The sequence below is a fragment of the Giraffa tippelskirchi genome, chromosome 3 (assembly GCF_054371585.1).
Source record: "Giraffa tippelskirchi isolate mGirTip1 chromosome 3, T2T-mGirTip1v1.2.pri, whole genome shotgun sequence".
NCBI classification, from domain to species: domain Eukaryota; kingdom Metazoa; phylum Chordata; class Mammalia; order Artiodactyla; family Giraffidae; genus Giraffa; species Giraffa tippelskirchi.
Window position 1 is genome coordinate 191,333,832 of NC_137277.1, and position 17,538 is coordinate 191,351,369.

Below are 17,538 nucleotides of genomic sequence, written 5' to 3' on the forward strand. Positions count from 1 at the left end.
GTCCTGCAAGTCCCAACTAAAGCTCCCACGAGCTGCAACTAAAAAAAGATCCAGTTTGCCCCAAGGAAGGCCTCGTACGAGTCAACGAGGATCACTCGTCAACGAGGATCGCTCGTGCCGCAGCTGAGACCCAGCTGAGCCAAATAATAAATATTGAAAAAAAAAGCAATGATGAGGCCAGGTGAGTGTGAGAGGCAGAAGGCCCAGGGCAGGAACGCTGAAGGGAGAGGCCCAAGGTCCCCAGGAGAGGCGGGCCCGCCTGCCGGAGCCTGGGACACAAGCCAGCGCCTGTGGGGACCAGGCCCTGGCCCCACCGTCAGAGGAGCCCAGACACCCGGCGACCTCACCCCGCATCCCTGCCGCCCAGCCTGCCCCCGGCACCTCACCGAGGACGTCCTTTCTGTGCAGAAAAGACACTTTGCGCATGACGGCGATCCGCGTCTTCTCCAGCCCGTCCTTGGTCCCGCTCTTGGCCGCCTTCATGAGCTGGGTCATCTGGGCAGAGGCAGAGGGGCTCGTCAGGGATGCAGGGGGAGGCCTTGGGACACCCGCCACCCACGACCACCGGCCCGGGCTACACGCACAGGGAGCCCAGAGCCCACCCCCTCCCAGGGCGCTGGCAGCTGAGGCCAAGGGCGGAGCCACCCGAGGCCTCCAGGGAAGGGGCTCACGTCGTGGGGGACCTCCCTGGGGTCACCCTCTTAGAGCAAGAGGAGTTCCTAACCCAGCTTCTTCCGCTGGGGGTCCAGTTAAGGACATGGTGCGACGCTGGGGAAAAGCCTCGAGGCCTGGAGTCCTAGGCCTGGTTCAAGTTCCAGCCCTGCCGCCCCCCGGCCGCCCGACCCTGCACGAGACACTCAACCTCCCTGAGCCTCACTTTCCTCCCTGAGGCCCGCCAGGGCCTGAGGACTGAACGGACACGCTGCAGGCGAGCTCGCCGGCAGGAAACGGGCGGCACAAGTGCCCGAGCTCCCTTCAGGGGTAACTAGGACTGCAGGGACTCCCTCCATCCCACTGAGGGCAACCCCCCCGGACAGCCACGCTTCTGCTGAGCCTCTGCCTGGGAACCGGGGAGGCTGGGCGCCACAGAGCCGGGCACAGCTTCCCCAGGCAGGCAGGACCCTCGGGCGCAGGCCCAGGACGGGAGTGGCAGCCTCCCCTGCACACAGAGCTGCAGTCCCCTAACCCACCGCCTTGTCCCCTCAGCCTGGTCACCTCGCCCCCCAGCGAGGCCTTCCCCAACGCCCGGCCAGTGCTGAAAGTTTCTGCAAGGCAACCGCACTGCCCAACAAGGCAGCTGCCAGCCACACGTCACTACTGGGCACTTAAGAGCTGGCTGGTGCAACGGAGGACCTCAAGTCCTGGTGATATTTAATTTTAATTAACTTAAATGTGAAGAGCCACGTGGCCGTCATAATGGACAGTGTAGTTCTAGGAAATCCCATCCTCCCTGAAGCTCTCTGTTGAACGTGGGGAGCACTCATCTGGGAGTCCCTCTTCTCTGCCCTCACTATCACCATCCTCCAAACCACCTCCTGGTGCTCACTGTAGGGGCCCTGGCACTTCTCGAGGGTCTGGGCCAGGAAGGCTTGCTGAACACCCAGTGGGCGCTGAGGCTGCAGGCTTTCAGAACAAGCTGACTTTCTGGAAATAAGCAACAGCCAGTCGGGGCAGAGTGGGGTTGGGGAGCGAAGGGAAGCTCTCAGGCCCCTCCCTGCACCTAAATGGTTCGATTCTAGAGCAGCGATTCTCGGCCTTTTGAAGAGATGGGTGGGGGTACCACACGTGCCTGTGAGTATCTAACGAGAGAGACAGACGCTGATCCCAGAAACCGCACAGAGATGCCCATCCTCCTCTGAGGGGTCATGACTCCCAGATGGAGGCCTTGGTCCTGGAACCCAGTTCCTGTCTCAGCAGAGCCATCGGGGGGCTGCCCTAGGAACCCCTAATGTGGTCTTTGGAGGAACCATCAGAAGCCCTTCCTGGGCAAAAAAAAGAGCAACAGGCAAACACGCAGGAGGCATCGCTGGGTCACCCTGCCAGTGCCATCTCACGGCGCTGAGGACGGGCCGGCCCGGGAGAGCACCCTGGCCCGCACACTGCCCTCCACAGGCTCTCTGCCGCCCTCTGGGCCGAGGCTCCCTGAGAAGCCACACCTGCCCCCGCCCCTAGCACAGGCTCTCAGAGGGGCTCCGAATAGGGGACCTGCAAACTTTAAAGCGCCTCTCCTCCTTCTCCAGAGACGCCTCCGGTTCTGAGGAATGGGCTGGGCCGCAGGACGGAGGGCGAGCAGGCTCTGATTCCTACAGACCCAGGCTCGAGTCCCAGCTCAGCTGCTGACCGCTGCTGTGACCGACCACCAGCCACTCACCGGCCTCACTAACGCTAAATGACAGCGGTAAGACGGCGGCCTCCCAGGCGCCCGCGGAGAAAACGGTCAGACACACACGTAACCTCAGTCAACATGCTCTGAGCTCTGAGGCGGTGCCCAGCGCAGCACTGAGCACCTGACTGATCTGAGCTCCCGCCCCTGGGGGCCGGCACGGTTACTGCCACCATCTCACGGGCAAGGAAACCGGAGCTCAGAGAGGTCAAGAGGCCCGCCCAGGACCACACAGTGAGCAAGGGACTCAAATCCAGGCCTGCAGAGCTCATGGCGCGCAGTAGGTGCTCAATGAGGTGAATCCACTGCTGTCTGTAGCATCACCCTTACGCTGAAGCAGGAGTCCCAGCTAAAGAAGCGGCGCTGAGGTTTCTGCTCTGGCCTCCTAACCCCGGAGCTCTCTGAACGGCTCAGAGGGAGAGGAATGTTAAACATCACCAACAGTCATACTTTTCAAGGTGTGACCCAGACCCACCTAGCCACAGTCATCCCACTTGCAGATTCCCGGGCCTTGGCCCGGATCGGCAGAATCAGGCTTTGTGGGTGGAGCTCAGGAATGTGTGTTTTTCAAAGCACTCAGGGGATTCTGAGGGCCCTGAAGTTTGAGAGCCCACCCAGGAATGCCCATAGACGGATAAGGGGTCGCTGAAGGGTGGGGAGAAAGAAAGGCGAGGACGTGGACAGCAGCAAGCCAGCCGGCGGCGTCAGCCAAGGCAACCGGTGGAGGCGCCAACGGGGCCGGGGCTCGAGGCACCCCACCCTCTGCGGCCCCCGCCGGGCGCCCCCGGGACGAGGAGGGACAGGCAGACGGTACCTTACGATCGTACTTGTGCTTCAGCTCCTGCATGTCTCTCCCCCCAACTTTCAGAGCCAAGATGTCTCTCTTAGTCCTGACGCATCTCTCCTTTAGCCTAGTCAGGTCTGGAGAAAGCTGGAGCCCCAGGCGGCAAGCAGAAGGAGCAGGTGAGGGGCAGGGCAGGCAGCAGACCAGACACAGCGACAGAGGAGAAAGGAGACTCGGGTGAGGCAGCGGAGAGACAGCTCGGGGCAGGCGGCGTGGGGGCCTGGGTCCAGCTCCAGCAGCATCCAACCCGACACGCCAGCCAGCTGGGGGCCAGGGCTCGGGAGCTGGGGGCGGGAGGGGAGAGGAACGGCCCAGGCCCCTTCCCAGCACTCAGAGGACAAGGGCTGTGTCTCCGTCATCTCCCCATCCTGGGGGCCCAGCGTGGGGCTCTTGACATAGGAAGTTCTTGGTAAGTTTCTGAGATGGAAGGGTGGTAGGTGGCTGGATGGGTGGGCAAATGCACAGAAAGATGGGTGCGTGCAGAGAGGGGTGGCTGGCTGGGTGGGCAACAGACAGATGGTAGATGAACAGGCTCACGGATGAGTGGATGGACAGATGAATGGATGGGTGTGAGAGCAAGTGGATACGTTCAGTTGGATGATTCCACAGCTGGGCAAATGGGTAGAGGGATGAACAGACAGTCATAAATGAATAAAATCGTGGATGGATTAGTGAGTGCATGGAAGCAATGCTATGCTGGTAAACAGTCAACCAGTGGCTCTCCAGGAAAAAGCGCCCTGCTTTGTCGTATTTCTGTGGTGCAAACACGCTCGCCATGGACAGTTTCAGGCTACTGATGTGACGTCACTGAGCGTGAGGCCGGGAAGGGATGCGCGCATTTGGTTCTCGGGTTCTCATGAGCCAGGACGAACTGGCTGGAGCCCGTCACTTGGAGGAAGGGTGGACAAGCAGAGGAGGGAACAGATCGCGGAGGGAGGGGCGGGCGACTGGATGGAAGGACAGAGGGCTGACTGGCTTCATATCATCTGGGGAGGTGGACAGATGGATGCACGAACAGACAGCCACTCAAATGCATGAACTACAGGAGCAAGGGTGGCATTTGGCAAAGTACAGAGAAGACCAAGACCGGAACTAGTTATAGAAAAGCAGACAAGTAGAGGGACCGAAAGCACGAGCTTAGAGGCAGGGAGGCTACTTTCAAATCTCTGTTCCCTGCTTACCAGCTGCAGAGTCTCTACCTCTCTGAGTGACAGCTTCCTCACAGGTAAAGTGGCCACAGTAACCACCTCATAGTATCATTAAGAAGGTTAAACGGACAAAGCAGGCAGAACCTAGAGCTTAGTGTTCAGAAAAATGGAAGCTGGTATTATTGGACTGTCTTTCAAATACTAACGCCCAATATTTGTTCAACGGATGGACAGTTGGTTGGATGGACAGATGGACAGATGGATGGATGGATGGATGGATGGACACAGTATTTTCTTTCCAACCCGATGTGATGTTGAGTTGGGGTTCTACCACTTACAAGCATGTGGCCTTCACCACATCATTTAACCTCTCTGAGTTTCTGTCACTTAAGTTCTCTGATCCTAACAAAATGAGACTCTATTTTAATGAGACTCTTAAAGCAAATGATACCCACCACTCTGAGGTCTCGGGAACAATAAATGAAACTGCTCCGTAAGCTGTACCACACTGGGCAAAGGTTCGTTATTGATATGCAAAGAAGTAGTGGGACAGGGAAAATCCTGAGAGTTACTCAGACTCCCAAAAAACTGGAGTCCTATTTCATCTGTAAAAAAGATTGACGTGACACAATCATGAACGCCCTGGGCCTCCACCTCTCTGACCCCGAGGGTCAGAAGGACTAGGCCAACTGCAGCGGCCAGATCGGGGTCAGCAGCTGACCTCCCAGCTGGCTCTGCTGCCCAGGCTTCTGCCAGCCAGACCACAGTCACCTTAATTATGAAGAAGCCACAGTCAGAGAAACGTTCAGGGCAGCTCATTTCACAGCTGGAAAAGGCACCTCCCCCTGACCGTGGGCGGGGGCCAGTGGGCCCTCATGAATCCGGACCAGGCTCCCACTTAGGTCTGGGTCAGGGGCTTCTGAGGGTTGCCTCTGCAGACCCTGTCATGCTCTTTGGCAACAGTCTGCCCACGGAGGGTTGGCCTGGCCAGACCCCTACAGGAGGGGCTCCCCTGGTTCTTTCACAGCTGCACAGGGTACACAGGGTTCCAGGCCCGTCAGTCTCCAAGGACAGGACCCAACACAGCCCATCTCTGCTGTCTGAGGCCCCAGAGCGCACAGCATGCAGGCAAGCAGAGGGGGCGCCCAAGACGTGCAGCAGCCGCAGTGCAAGGCATGGGACCTGATGCGACCCAGCAGCTCAGGAGGAGATCAGGGTGGGGGGCGGCTCCCAGGCAGAGGTGGGTATCAGAGGAAAACCCCTCCACCATCCGCAGGGACCTGCTCTTCAGGGAGCAGGTGGGCCAGGCCCGAGGCCAGGGAAGAAGTCCTCGTGGTGAGAAATTCCAAGAATGCTGCCACACTGTCTGTCTGCTGAGGAAGAGCTTGAGGGTGTACGGGACACAGGTCCACAGGCGGTCCCCCGGGACCCACCTGGGGCCAGGCCAAGCTGAGGGCTCTCCCAGCATTTCTCAGAGTGCTCTGTGGGCCCCCGGCCGCCCCTGGGGACCCAGGGCTGTTAAAAAGCAAATTGCCAGGCCCCATCCAACCCTGGACCTGGGAGTGAGGCCCCAGCGTCTGCAAGTTCAACCACCTGCCCCCGTGATCCTTATGCTCATGCAAGCCTGGGGGTGCCCACGGGAGAGGCCAAACTCCACGTCCCCCGCCTCCTGCCCGGAGAGGGGGCCACAGGGGACTCGGAGGGACAGCCAGAGGCTGAGGAGAAGGGCTGGGCCAGGCCTGGAGTCCCACCTGCCCACACTCCCCAGAGCCGCGCTGGGCACATAGGGCCCACCCTCCTCTCAAGGGGCTCCCCTGAGGGTGCGGTGGCTTCACAACCTTGCAAGGACAGAAGCAGGAAGGGGCCTGTTCCCCGGCTCTCGTCTGGGCCGTTCCTCCCACCAGGGACCCCCTTCTCTTCTGGCTCCTGCACCCCAGCTCCCAGCCGCCTCTCTTGGAAGCCTCCTGTGATCAGGCCCATCAATCCCACCTGCGTCGGGCAGGCAGCCGTAGGAACACAGGCTCATGTTCACAGAAAGGCCTGTTTTTCTTCATTTTTGACAAACTGTTTCATACTTGGTATCTCCTCCTAAACCACAAGGTTTCCCTGAGCCTGGGTTGGGTCTTCCTGTCCCCCGGGGCCCCCACCCGCACCCTAAGACGTGTCAGAGATGCTTAACTTTTTTGTTAGCAAGAGGTCAAGGCCGTTTTCTGTGGCCCTGCCGTGGGGACCGGCCAAGAGGAGACCGGGGCTCAGGGGACACCCGCTCCGGCCCTGGCTTCCCGAGGACCGGGGCGCCCTCTTCGTCTCAGCAAAGTCTGTCTGAAGACTCCTAGGTGTGGGTGCTGCTTTGGCCTGCACCCCTCCCCCCCAGGGGACCCCCAAACTGAGAAAGTGCCGGGAGGCACTCAGAAAAATGTGGAGTTGGACGGCCCCCATCATCTAGCCCAGGCCTGAGGCCCCTGCCTATTCTCTGCCCTTCCTGTAGGCAAGACCCACTAACACCTCGGCTCACTTGCCCACCTGAGTCTTTTCGAAAAGGAACCTGAGAGGGACCCAGTCACCTCTGGTCGGGCAGGCCTGTCTCAAAGAAGCGGCTCCCACTAAATCCCAGATCTCAGCATGGACAGGGTCTGCCCGTTGGTGGCTTCTATAGAACGAGGAGCCTGGCAGGCTGCAGCCAGTCCATGGGGTCACAGAGGGTCAGACACGACCTGGGGACCGGACGACAACAGCACAGAGCAAACAGGACGGCAAGGCTGTCACAGGAGAGGGGGGACCAGACAGTCCATCCACAGGGGAGGGGGGACAAGACAGTCCATCCACAGGACGGCAAGGCTGTCACAGGAGAGGAGGGACCAGGCAAGCCGTCCTCTCGGCTTCCGTGGCTCCTTCCGCGAAGTCAGCAGAATGAACTACATTCCAGGAGGAAACACCAGAAGCTACCAACGCATGGATGGCACTTGGAGGGGCTTTGGAAAAGAAGCCTTCTGGTGGCTCTGTCTTAGCCCGCTTGGTCACCTCCCCAGGGCAGAGGGCTGTGGGGTCTAGGACTGATCTGAGAAGCAGAGTTGAACTGATCCACATGTGTGCTAAGTCACTTCAGTCGTGTCCAACTCTGTGCAACCCCATAGACTGTACACCACCAGGCTCCTCTGTCCCTGGGATTCTCCAGGCAAGAACACTGAGTGGGCTGCCACACCCTCCTCCAGGGGATCTTCCCCACCCAGGGTAGAACCCACGTCTCTTGTGTCTCCTGCACTGGCAGACGGGCTCTTCACCACTAGCGCACATGTCACCTCTCAGCCATCCGTCAGGCTGCCCGAGCACCATGATGAGCAGGATTCTGAAGCCGTATCTGAGTCTCTGAGCATCCTCATCTGGTGCCGGGGCTGCCGCAGGCACGGACGGAGCCGGGGCGGCACTCACGCCGGGCACTAACCTCGCCCATTCTAGGGAGGGCGTGCGCCGTGGCCAACCAGCAACACGGGTGGGTCGTCTCCTGTCTCAGGACACCAGGGTCACTGCTCCCTCTCTCACCACACATTCCTGGGAGTCACTGAGGCTGAGCTACGAGTCTCAGCCCTGGCCCGCACCACCCGGCTCTCGGGGGCCCGGGGCTGGAGTGGCAGCTGCCCCCTCCCTTCACCTTGGGCTGGAAGGACACTCGGTGCTTGGTGGGTTCTGCCTCTGGCTTGGCCTCCTCGCCCGAGTCCTCACTGTAGCTCTCGAACTCACTGGAGCTCCAGCCTAGGTCCTCCGGCTCCCGGGGCGCCCTGTCCTGGCGCGCATCCTCGCAGGGCTGGTTCCTCTGCGCCTCTGCTGGCCAAGAGACGGGCTGGTGAGCAACGTCCTGAGGCCAAGCCCACCAGACCCAGTTTCTGAACCTGGATGGGCAGGCGGGTGCTGGGGGGCAGGGAGAACACGACACCCACCCCACAGTGAGGAGGACGTGAAAAATGCGGAGAAGCAGGAGAAATGCGCCTGGCACACGACAGGCTCAACAACGTCCTCCTGGTGGGGGAGACACCCTGGCAGTCTGGAACGTGCACCCCCGGCTATATTTAAAACAGACAAGCAACACGGGCCTCCTGTACAGCAGAGACGTCTGTGCTCCGTCCCTACATCGTGTCCGACTCTTTGAGACCCCATGGACTATGGGGTCCGCCAGGCTCCTCTGTCCATGAGATTTCCCAGGCAAGAAAACTAGGAGTGGGTTGCCTTTTCCTTCTCCAGGGGATCTTCCCAACCCAGCGATTGAACCTGCGTCTCCTGTATTGCAGGCAGATTCTTTACCGCTGAGTCACCTGGGAAGCCCTATAGCACAGAGAACTCTGCTCAACACTTTTTAATAACCTAAATGGGAAAAGAACAGATAACACATGTATGTATAACTGAATCACTTTGCTTCACACTTGAAACTAACACAACGTTGTTAATCAACTATGCTCCAATAGAAAATGAAAGTTAAAAAAATAAATTTCTTCCCCCTATTGGCATCACCTTTCCAGGATCTGAGTGCTCATTCTGGGCCTCTTTGGCATTTTTTAGTGGAAAAGAGGAGACCAGGCATCCAGTCCTGACTCAGGCCCTCAGCTCCGGCCTCAGCACCCTTGGTGGGGGGCGCGGGCAGTGGAGATGATCTGGACCATTGAATGCCTGGGGTCCCTAGCCCCAGGTCTGAGCTCCCCGTGAGGCTCCAGGACGGTCCAGTAGGGGGCGCGCCTGGCCCAGCGTTCAGGAGTGTTCCCTCTTCTTCCACCGACTCACAGGACACGGGGACAGAGACCTGGGAGTCCTCTGGCCGGAGGGACAGGCGCCATCAGGGCTGGGCCCTCTGTGGTCCCTGTAAACTCGGGTTTGACTTTCCTGGGCCCAGAACCCAGGGTCCCAGCCTAGCCTCCAGTTCAGTGATGGGGGTTCACGTCCTGGGCTGTTACCTGGAGAATAACTAAACCGCAGCCTCATAAAAGTGAGACCAGACTCCAAAAACTGCACGAAGGTGAAAATGCTTGCTGTCAGCTCAAAAGAAATATGGCACTAGGATGGGTTTAAAATAAAAATATCTGCTCAGAAACCGCACATACTGAAGAGCTGAGAACTTTGGTTTTCAGAGCTGTCTCTGCAAAATGGGGATTATAATAAGCTGAAAGGTGAAGGAAATAAAAAACATGGATGAAAAGCCCTTAGCCAAGAGCCTGGTACGCGGCAGGCACTCAGCAAACAGCAGCTGGTCCTTACTCGTGGGGGCTCTGGGTGGGCTTGAGTGTCTCTGCACTGACTCCAAGCCTCCACCTCCCCACAGAGGGAAGCTGGGGGTGAGGGGTCTGGAGTGATTGTCAGCCAAAGAGCAGAACAGACACACTGGGCTTAGCTGGAGACTCTGGTCCCAGGATCAGGAGGGAAGCATAGTTATTTTTTCAGCAAAAGATAATAGTGACGAATGTCTCCAGGGAATAGAGCGGCTGGAGACCAGGTTGTGACCTTTCCTGGGGTGACTGTCCCATTACTGCAGCAGAGGCTCCACAACCCATGACCCAAGGGGCAGAGCTCGGTTCTTGGGGCACCCCGGAGCAAGAACCTCGTGGCATCCACTTCCCTTTGCTTCTGGCCCTGGCCGGGTACAACTACATGCTAGGTTCTCCCAGCAGTCCTTGGGGCCGGAAACTACCACCTCCTCCTCTCAGATAAATGAGACAAACGGAGCCCAAAGTCCGGCAGTGAGCGGGAAGGGGGCGCCATGCACCCACCGTGCTGCCTTCCACAGAGGCCATGCTCACCATCCCCGGGCTCTCCAGTGGAGACACAGTCACCAAATTCCTGAGTCTTCAGGGGCCTCACAGTGGTCTCCAGCCCCGGCCGGTGCCTCGGGCTTCACTAACGCTCAAGATCACGGCCTCTGTTTCAAAGCACTTACCACCACCCGCTCAGGGCTCTACATCAACCCCCTCGTGGTATCCTCACTACAACCCAAGGAGGAAGCTAGTTCTGCCCGACTTTATAGATGCATTGAATGCGGCAAGAGAGATGAAACAGAAGTTCTGTGGTGCGGCCCTCCCCAAAATGCTACAAGGTCAGGATGATATTCCGATTTCATATGAGGAAGCCAATGCCCAAAGCACAGAACCCTGTGCCAGAATCAATGGCAGCGCCCAGGTAAGAACCCAGGGTTGTATGTCCCCTGGCCTGTGTGGTCTGCACCGCAGTGGACACCCTCCCCGGGGAGGGCCCATGGAGCCCACAGGCCACACAGGGCAGTGCTGGGCCTTGGCAGGTATGACGCTCCCAACAAGAGCGTTCATTGTGGGGTGCACCTGCTGAGGGCCAGCCGCAGCCTCTCGAGAGAGCGGGTGTCCCTGGGCAGGGGCCCCGGTCCTCGGTTTGCAGGCTTGGAGCTGGCTCTAGGCCACCTGTTCCTGCCCATCTCAGAGTAAACCGCAGTACATGCCATATCCCCACACAGGGGTGCCCAGTGAAGACTGTGACCAAGTAATGACTGGCTTGATTGAATTCAGGTGGGAGAACAGCCCAAAGGGGCCAAATAATGGCCTCAGGCCACTCAAATCTCCCGGCTCTGGGACCTTCATATAGCCACCCCTTCCCACTCTTCCAGATCCGAGAGAGCTACAAGCAGGAAAGGGTTCTGGGCTCCTCCAGGGATGTGCTTGCGAAATGGATGCATGGATCACAAGCCCAGCCTCCAGGCTCCTGGGACGGGCGTCAGGAGTGTGCCTGCGGGGACCCCTGGGCCTTGTCTTGTTGTCTGTGCGGCTCTCCTCTTGCACCATATGCTGCCCCAGCATGGTTATGGTTGCCCTGTCAGTCTAGGAGCTCCTCAAATGCAGGGGCTTGAGATGGGGAGCCCTTGAAGACAGGCAGAATCGTGTCATAGAAAAAGCACGACCAAACAGATGTCTATCCCAATTCTGGCTGTGTGATATGGGGCTGGTGGCTTAACCTCTCTGATGTGACTGTCAGCTGGAGCCATAGGCCCTACCCGACCGATCCCTCAGGTTGATTGAACAGGGGGAGCAGCTGTGCTTCATCTGTCATAAAAGGCCACCCAAATCCTTTGGAGTGCAGGGACAGAGCACTGGACTTGGAGTCAGAATGAGCCAGATTCAAATCCCAGCCCTGCCTCTATAGCTTCCTCCTCTGAAGAATAAGGAAGTAATACCCTAAGTCAAGGGGCTTGCCAGGTGGTGCAGTGGTAAAGAATCCACCTGCCAATGCAGGATATGCAAGAGATACGGGTTCGATCCCTGAGTCAGGAAGATCCCCTGGAGTAAGAAATAGCAACTCCCTCCAGTATCCTCGCCTGGAAAATTTCACAGACAGAGGAGCCTGGCGGTTTGCAGTCCGTGAGGTCTCAAAGAGTGACTGAGCGCACGCGTGCGCACACACACACAGCCTAAGGCAAAGTTTCAAAGCAAATTACATGAGACAAACCATGAAGCGCCGCCGGCGTGTTCAAGAAAAGACGGCTCTTACGGTGAATGGATATTAAACACCACTCCTCCCTGGGTAGTCCTCCCTCTAGCTAGGTGAGCATGCGGGCCTGAGCCAGCAGGACTGACCCTCCTCTGCCCTGTGCACCCTCTGTGGCCACAATCTCCCCAGCTTCCCGGCCCACCAAGGGCCTGTCTCCAGAGCAGGGCCCAGGCTTTCCCAGGCTTTCTCTGCTGCATTCAGCTTTAACAACAGCATTCCCAACAGCCCTGGGATGTCTGAACTATTAACCCATTTTCAGGAGGAATAGAAACCCAGAGAAGTGAATGACTTGCCTGGGGATCCACAGAACCCAGTGGCTCAGTGGTAAAGAATCTACCTGCAATGCTGGAAATATGGCAGGAGCCACGGGTTCGATCCCTGGGTCTGGAAAATCCCCTGGAGAAGGAAGGGCAACCCACTCCAGTACTCTTGCTTAGAAAATCTCCTGGACAGAAGAGCCTGACGGGCTACAGTCCATGGGGTCGCAAAAGAGTCGGACGCAGTCCCATGGGGTCGCAAAAGAGTCGAACGCAGTCAGAGATCCACAGCTCAGCAACCCCCTGCCAGAGAAGCCCAAACCCCACCCCTTGAAGCCCCAATATTCCCCTGGAAACTCTATCTCGCACCCATGGAGCCCTAACCCTGCCCCCAGGAAGCCCTAACCCCGCCTCCTTGAAGTCTTAACATTGCCCTATGAAGCCCTAACCCCGCCCCTTAACGCCCTAACCCCGCCCCATGCAGCCCCAACCCCGCCCCACGCAGCCCCAACCCCGCCCCATGCAGCCCTAGCCCCGCACCATGCAGCTCTAACCCCGTCCCCACGAAGCCCCAACCCCGCCCCGTGAAGCCCTAGCCCCGCCCCATGCAGCCCCAACCCCGCCCCACGCAGCCCCAACCCCGCCCCATGCAGCCCTAGCCCCGCCCCATGCAGCTCTAACCCCGTCCCCACGAAGCCCTAGCCCCGCCCATGCAGCCCCAACCCCGCCCCACGAAGCCGTGGCCCCGCCCATGCAGCCCCAACCCCGCCCCGTGAAGCCCTAGCCCCGCCCCCTGCGGCCCTAGCCCCGCCCCAGGCCGGCCATCTGCCGTCTCCCACTCCCCCAACCCCGCCCCATGCAGGACTAGCCCCGCCCCAGCCCCAGCGGCCTGCCCTCAGCCGTCTCCCACGCTCCCGGTTTGACTGCAGCGGTTTTTAAAAGCAGGGAGGAGGGGCCATGCGCCGGGTGGGGCCGGGGAGGAAGTGCACGAGGAGACCCTCGCCAGGCCCCGCCTCCGCCCTCCGTCCCCAACTCAGTCCGGGCTTTACCGGGCTGCTGGGCGTCCAGGTTCTCGCAGGGGACGTCGTCGTAAATCACATCTTCTTCCAGGGCGGGGAAAGTAAACCGCTCGACTGGGAGAGAAGGACAGGCAGGGAGCACGAATGAGGTTGTGGCGCCCGGCGGGAGGCGGCCGCCAGACTGACATCAGGACTGCACCAGCCGGCAGCTCGCTCCGCCCGCCCGCGTCCCCGCGGCCCGGCCGGGCCTGCAGCCTACAGCCTGGCCCCTGGGGAACCCCCGCCGGCCACTGCTCTCGGAAGACTGGGGCAGCTGCCTCTTCCCGCGCCCAGCCCTCCAAGGAGCCCTCCCAGAGGCCGCGGAAGCCCCGTCTGCTTCCGCAGGCCTGCGCACCTGGCTGATGGCACCTGCAGAGAGCCTGAAACAGACCCAGCCCCGGGGCCCGGGCCCCGGAAGCCTCTTCAGCCGCCCAGGCCCCCAGGACTGCCCCAAAGGAGTCACCTGCTACCCAGCGGTGGCGTAGGGCAAGGCAGCCACCCTGAGTACAGGGGATGGCAGGGAGCGGGGGATGGGGTTTGGAGAGTGGGGTTAAGGACAGTCCCCCAAAACTCAGCCAGTGGGGTCCTGACTGGTTAAAAAAAAATCAGCAAACGAGCATGCTATTCCCCTAACACTTTGCTGGGTGGACTCTGAGCAGGGCAGAGCATACACCCTGCCCATGTTAGTAGCTCCCGAAACAGAATATTTACAGAGGTCTTGCCCTCTAAAATGGTGTGCCCAGCCTCTGCCCTCTTTAGGGACGTGCAGCCCTGCAGAGAGAGGCTTTGGAAAACCAGCCCCCACCCCTGCGGGGGGGCTTGTCCTCACCCCACAGGCCTTCCAGGAACAGAGGACCAGATGGACTCTGAAGTTCCTCCCTCCTGTGTTGCCTCCTGCGGTCGCAGGGCGCCCAAAGCCCTGTAGGACCCTCACCGCCCCCTCCCCACCAACACAGATTCTGCCTCCCAAGTGGCCCTCAGGCCTGCCCACCTCTCTCCAGGTCCCTAGCTCCAGCCGTCGCCTGCCTCCCCAGGACAGTGTCCAGCCCACTACCTTCTCCCAGAGTATCAGCGATGCGACTGAAATGCAGACGTGGCCGCACGGCTGTCTCCCTGGCACCTTCAGGAAAGCAGGGCCTCCAAGGCCCCCCCCCACACCCTGAGAGGACCTGGGGAGATGCAGCCTCACGGGCCCTGCTCACCCCTAGACCCTCCCCTCCGCCACAGCAAGGCTCACTGCTTCCCCGGGGCCAGGCGTCCCCTCGCCCTCGGCCTGGATGCTCTGGCCCTGACGCCTGCTCCTCCGCGCTCTGCCTCGGGCCTCGTGGGCTCTCTCAGCTCCCACCCTCCTCCTGGCACGCGCCCTCTGCACCGTAAGCACCCACCCGTGTGTCTGGTACTGCTGCCAGAGGGACCCCCTCAACTTGGGCACCGGTGAACACCCATCACCCAGATCGACCTGTAGGAGCTCTGGGGGGGTGTGGGGGACAGATGAACAGCTGGATGTGTGATCTACTCCTGGACCACGGCTCCAGGGTGGCAAAAGGGGCAAGTCTCAAGGATGGGCAGTGGCTGGTCTGCCTCAGAGCCGCCACCAAGCCCACGTAGCGAGGACAGTCCCTCGGGAAGCGTGAGCCCACAGCAGTTCCCTCGGCCTAGAGAAGGGGGGCCCTCCTGGCACCAGCCTCCTGGGGCTGAGACCTGGGGGACAGGGTAGGGGGCAGGGGACTTACTGCGACGGGAACTCTTCCGCCTCCAGCTGGAGTGCTGGACCTCGGAGAAAGCTGCGTCCACGGCGTCCCCATTGCTCACGGCAGCCGGCCTCCTGCAGGCCGAGAAACAGGGCCGTGAGCCAGGAGGGCAGGACAGCTGGCTCCTCGAAGCCTCGGGCAGCTCCTCACCAGGTGACAGGGCCACTCACCCCCAAGGCAGGGAGTCAGAAGGGCTGGGGAGGCCGCAGCTGGGTTGGCCATGGACAAGCCCCTTCCCCTCTTGGCGTCCTCACCTTTAGAAGGCACTGTGAAGCCTACCTGCTGCTTTACAAGAGCATAAAGGTCAAATGTAAATCCACCATGATAACTGACAAGGATCAGATGTGCTCCAGGCCAGGGCACCCTGACTCTCCCCGTCCAGGGCAGACCCGGGGGGAATCTCCACGTCCCCAGTCTCCACATACAAAACAGAGGATGTGACTGGGGGTAGGGGGTGCTGCATCTGAACGACAAGGACCTGCAAAGTTTCAAAGGATTGTGCACAGAAAGCAGGGCTTCATCCCCACACACACTGGAGGGTTGGCTGGACCAGAGATGCGCTTCCTGGGAGCAGAGAGGCCAAGGGCACGCGGCGGGGAGGAGCAGACCCCACGGTAACCAAGCAGTCAAGGGAGCGTCCCCAGTGACACCACCCAGGTCTTGTGTCCCCAGATGGGACACGACAGGGCGCTCACCCCCGTGGGGCTCTGACCCCCAAGCCCACAACCCCAGGCGAATCATGAGAAACACACCAACAAACCCAGGCTGGGGGACATGTCTATAAAACACCTGCCCAGTACGCCTCAACTCTCTCAAGACCGTGAAAAACAAAACAGCGACTCACAGACCAGAGCGGGGTAAATGACAACTGGACGCCGCGGGCCCTGCACGGGCTCCCGGGACAGAGACGCCGTGGGCCCTGCACGGGCTCCCGGGACAGGAGAGGAGCACAGGCAGAGAAACGGGTGAGGTTCAGAGACAGTCAGAAGTGCGGGGAGTGCTGACGTACCGACGCTGATTGCTTGGTTTTGACAAATACCCCGTGGTCGTGTGGGATGTCAGCCGTGGGGGAAACGGTGCGGGGGTATATGGAGCTCTGCCTGCTACCTTCACAGCGTCTCTGTAAATCCAAAACTATCCCAGGGTGGAAAGCGTTTGTTTGGGTTTTTTTTTTAAAGCCCAAGCTCAAGGGACTTCCCTGGTGGCTCAGTGGATTAAGAATCCACTTACTAGTACAGGGGACACAAGTTCGATCCCTGGTCGGGGAACTAAGATCCCTCATGCCCAGGAGCAACTAAGCCCATGGGCCACAACCACGGAGCTGGCACACCCCAACTAGAGAGAAGCTTTGTGCCACAAAAAACAGCCTGTGGGCCAGTTAGGACCCGACACAGCCAAAAGTAAATAAATATTTTTTAATAATAAAATAAAGCCCATGCTCAAAAAAAAAAAAGCCACATCTGTCACCCAGAAGGTAGGAGTAGGTGGGGGAGCTGGGAAGGGGAGGAGGAAGAGGGCAGGAGGAGGGGGAAGAGAGGAGGGAGGGGAAGGAGGGAGAGGGGAGGAGGGAGGGGGAGGGGAGGAGGGAGGGGGAGGAGGGAGATGGGAGGGAGGAGGGAGAGGGGAGGGGAGGGGAGGGGGAGGGGGAGGGGGGAGGAGTCAGGTGTGGAGCTCCTTCTGTGGGCACCCTTGGCCTCGCCTTCCCAGTGACTCTCAGGCAGATCCTGGCATCCTTCCTGCTCTGCAGGGGACAGCAGAGGAACCTGCCCAGGAACACAGGGCCCGTGAGTGGCAGAGTCAGACGGTGAAGCCAGCTTGCCGAGTCCCAAAGCTGGGCCCTCAGGACCGCGTCTCAGGTGACAGAGCACAGACGGCTGTGACGATGGGGACACACCACAGCTCTGCTGCCCGGCGAGCCACTCGTGGCTACGGGGCACCTGGAAGGCGGCTGGTGGAGCTCGTGTGGCTAAGGAACTCAATTGTTCATTTTACTTCGCTTTAGGTAACTTTAAGTAGCCACATGTGGCTAGCGGCCCCCGAACAGGATGGCGCAGGCCTAAGCCCCGGCACTATTGGAGAAGCATCTCAACCCCAGGTTTCCTGCCAGAAGTGAGCAGAGTTGCCCTGGGGGTGAGGGGCACGTTCCAGTCCTGGGGTAATGTCAGCAGGAAATTAAGGTCAAGATGGGACAGAGCTGGTCTGGAGGGAGTCACCTGAGGCCTGGTCCCTAACAACAGTCCTGAGTCACCACCTTCTTAACCTGGAGACGGTCTCAAAGCGCTGCGTCCAGCAACTCAGATAAGCTCAGACGGAACCAAAGCATTCCAGCTGATGTCAACATGAGAGTTTGGTCTGAAAGTTTGTTTTGACAGAAAGAGACTCACAGACTTAGAGAATGAACTTATGGTTGCCAGGGGGAAAGATGAAGGGGAAGGGGTACTTAGGGAGTTTGGGATGGACCTGTACACACGGCTGTATTTAAAATGGACAACCAGCAATGTCCTACTCTATAGCACAAGGAGCTCTGCCCAATGTTATGTGGCAGCCTGGATGGGAGGGGAGTTTGGGGGAGAAGGGATATATGTATGACTGAATCCCTTCGCTAT

General features: G+C 59.5%; 1 protein-coding gene across 33 annotated transcripts in view; it reads right to left on the reverse strand.

The window, feature by feature from the left end:
- Positions 1-17,538, reverse strand: part of ARHGEF10L (Rho guanine nucleotide exchange factor 10 like) — a 155,125-nt gene that overhangs the window by 70,564 nt on the left and 67,023 nt on the right. For 13 of the 33 annotated variants that reach the window (XM_081580934.1, XM_081580930.1, XM_081580915.1 and 10 more), the window contains exons 5-8: positions 14,915-15,006; positions 13,173-13,256; positions 8,025-8,197; positions 387-495 (exon numbers count right to left, since the gene is read on the reverse strand). In XM_081580934.1, coding sequence (XP_081437060.1) covers positions 387-495; positions 8,025-8,197; positions 13,173-13,256; positions 14,915-15,006 — 458 coding nt within the window. Of the gene's footprint in view, positions 1-386; positions 496-3,197; positions 3,315-8,024; positions 8,198-13,172; positions 13,257-14,914; positions 15,007-17,538 lie in introns of all 33 variants that reach the window. The other 20 variants (XM_081580933.1, XM_081580938.1, XM_081580919.1 and 17 more) reach the window with 4 other exon arrangements.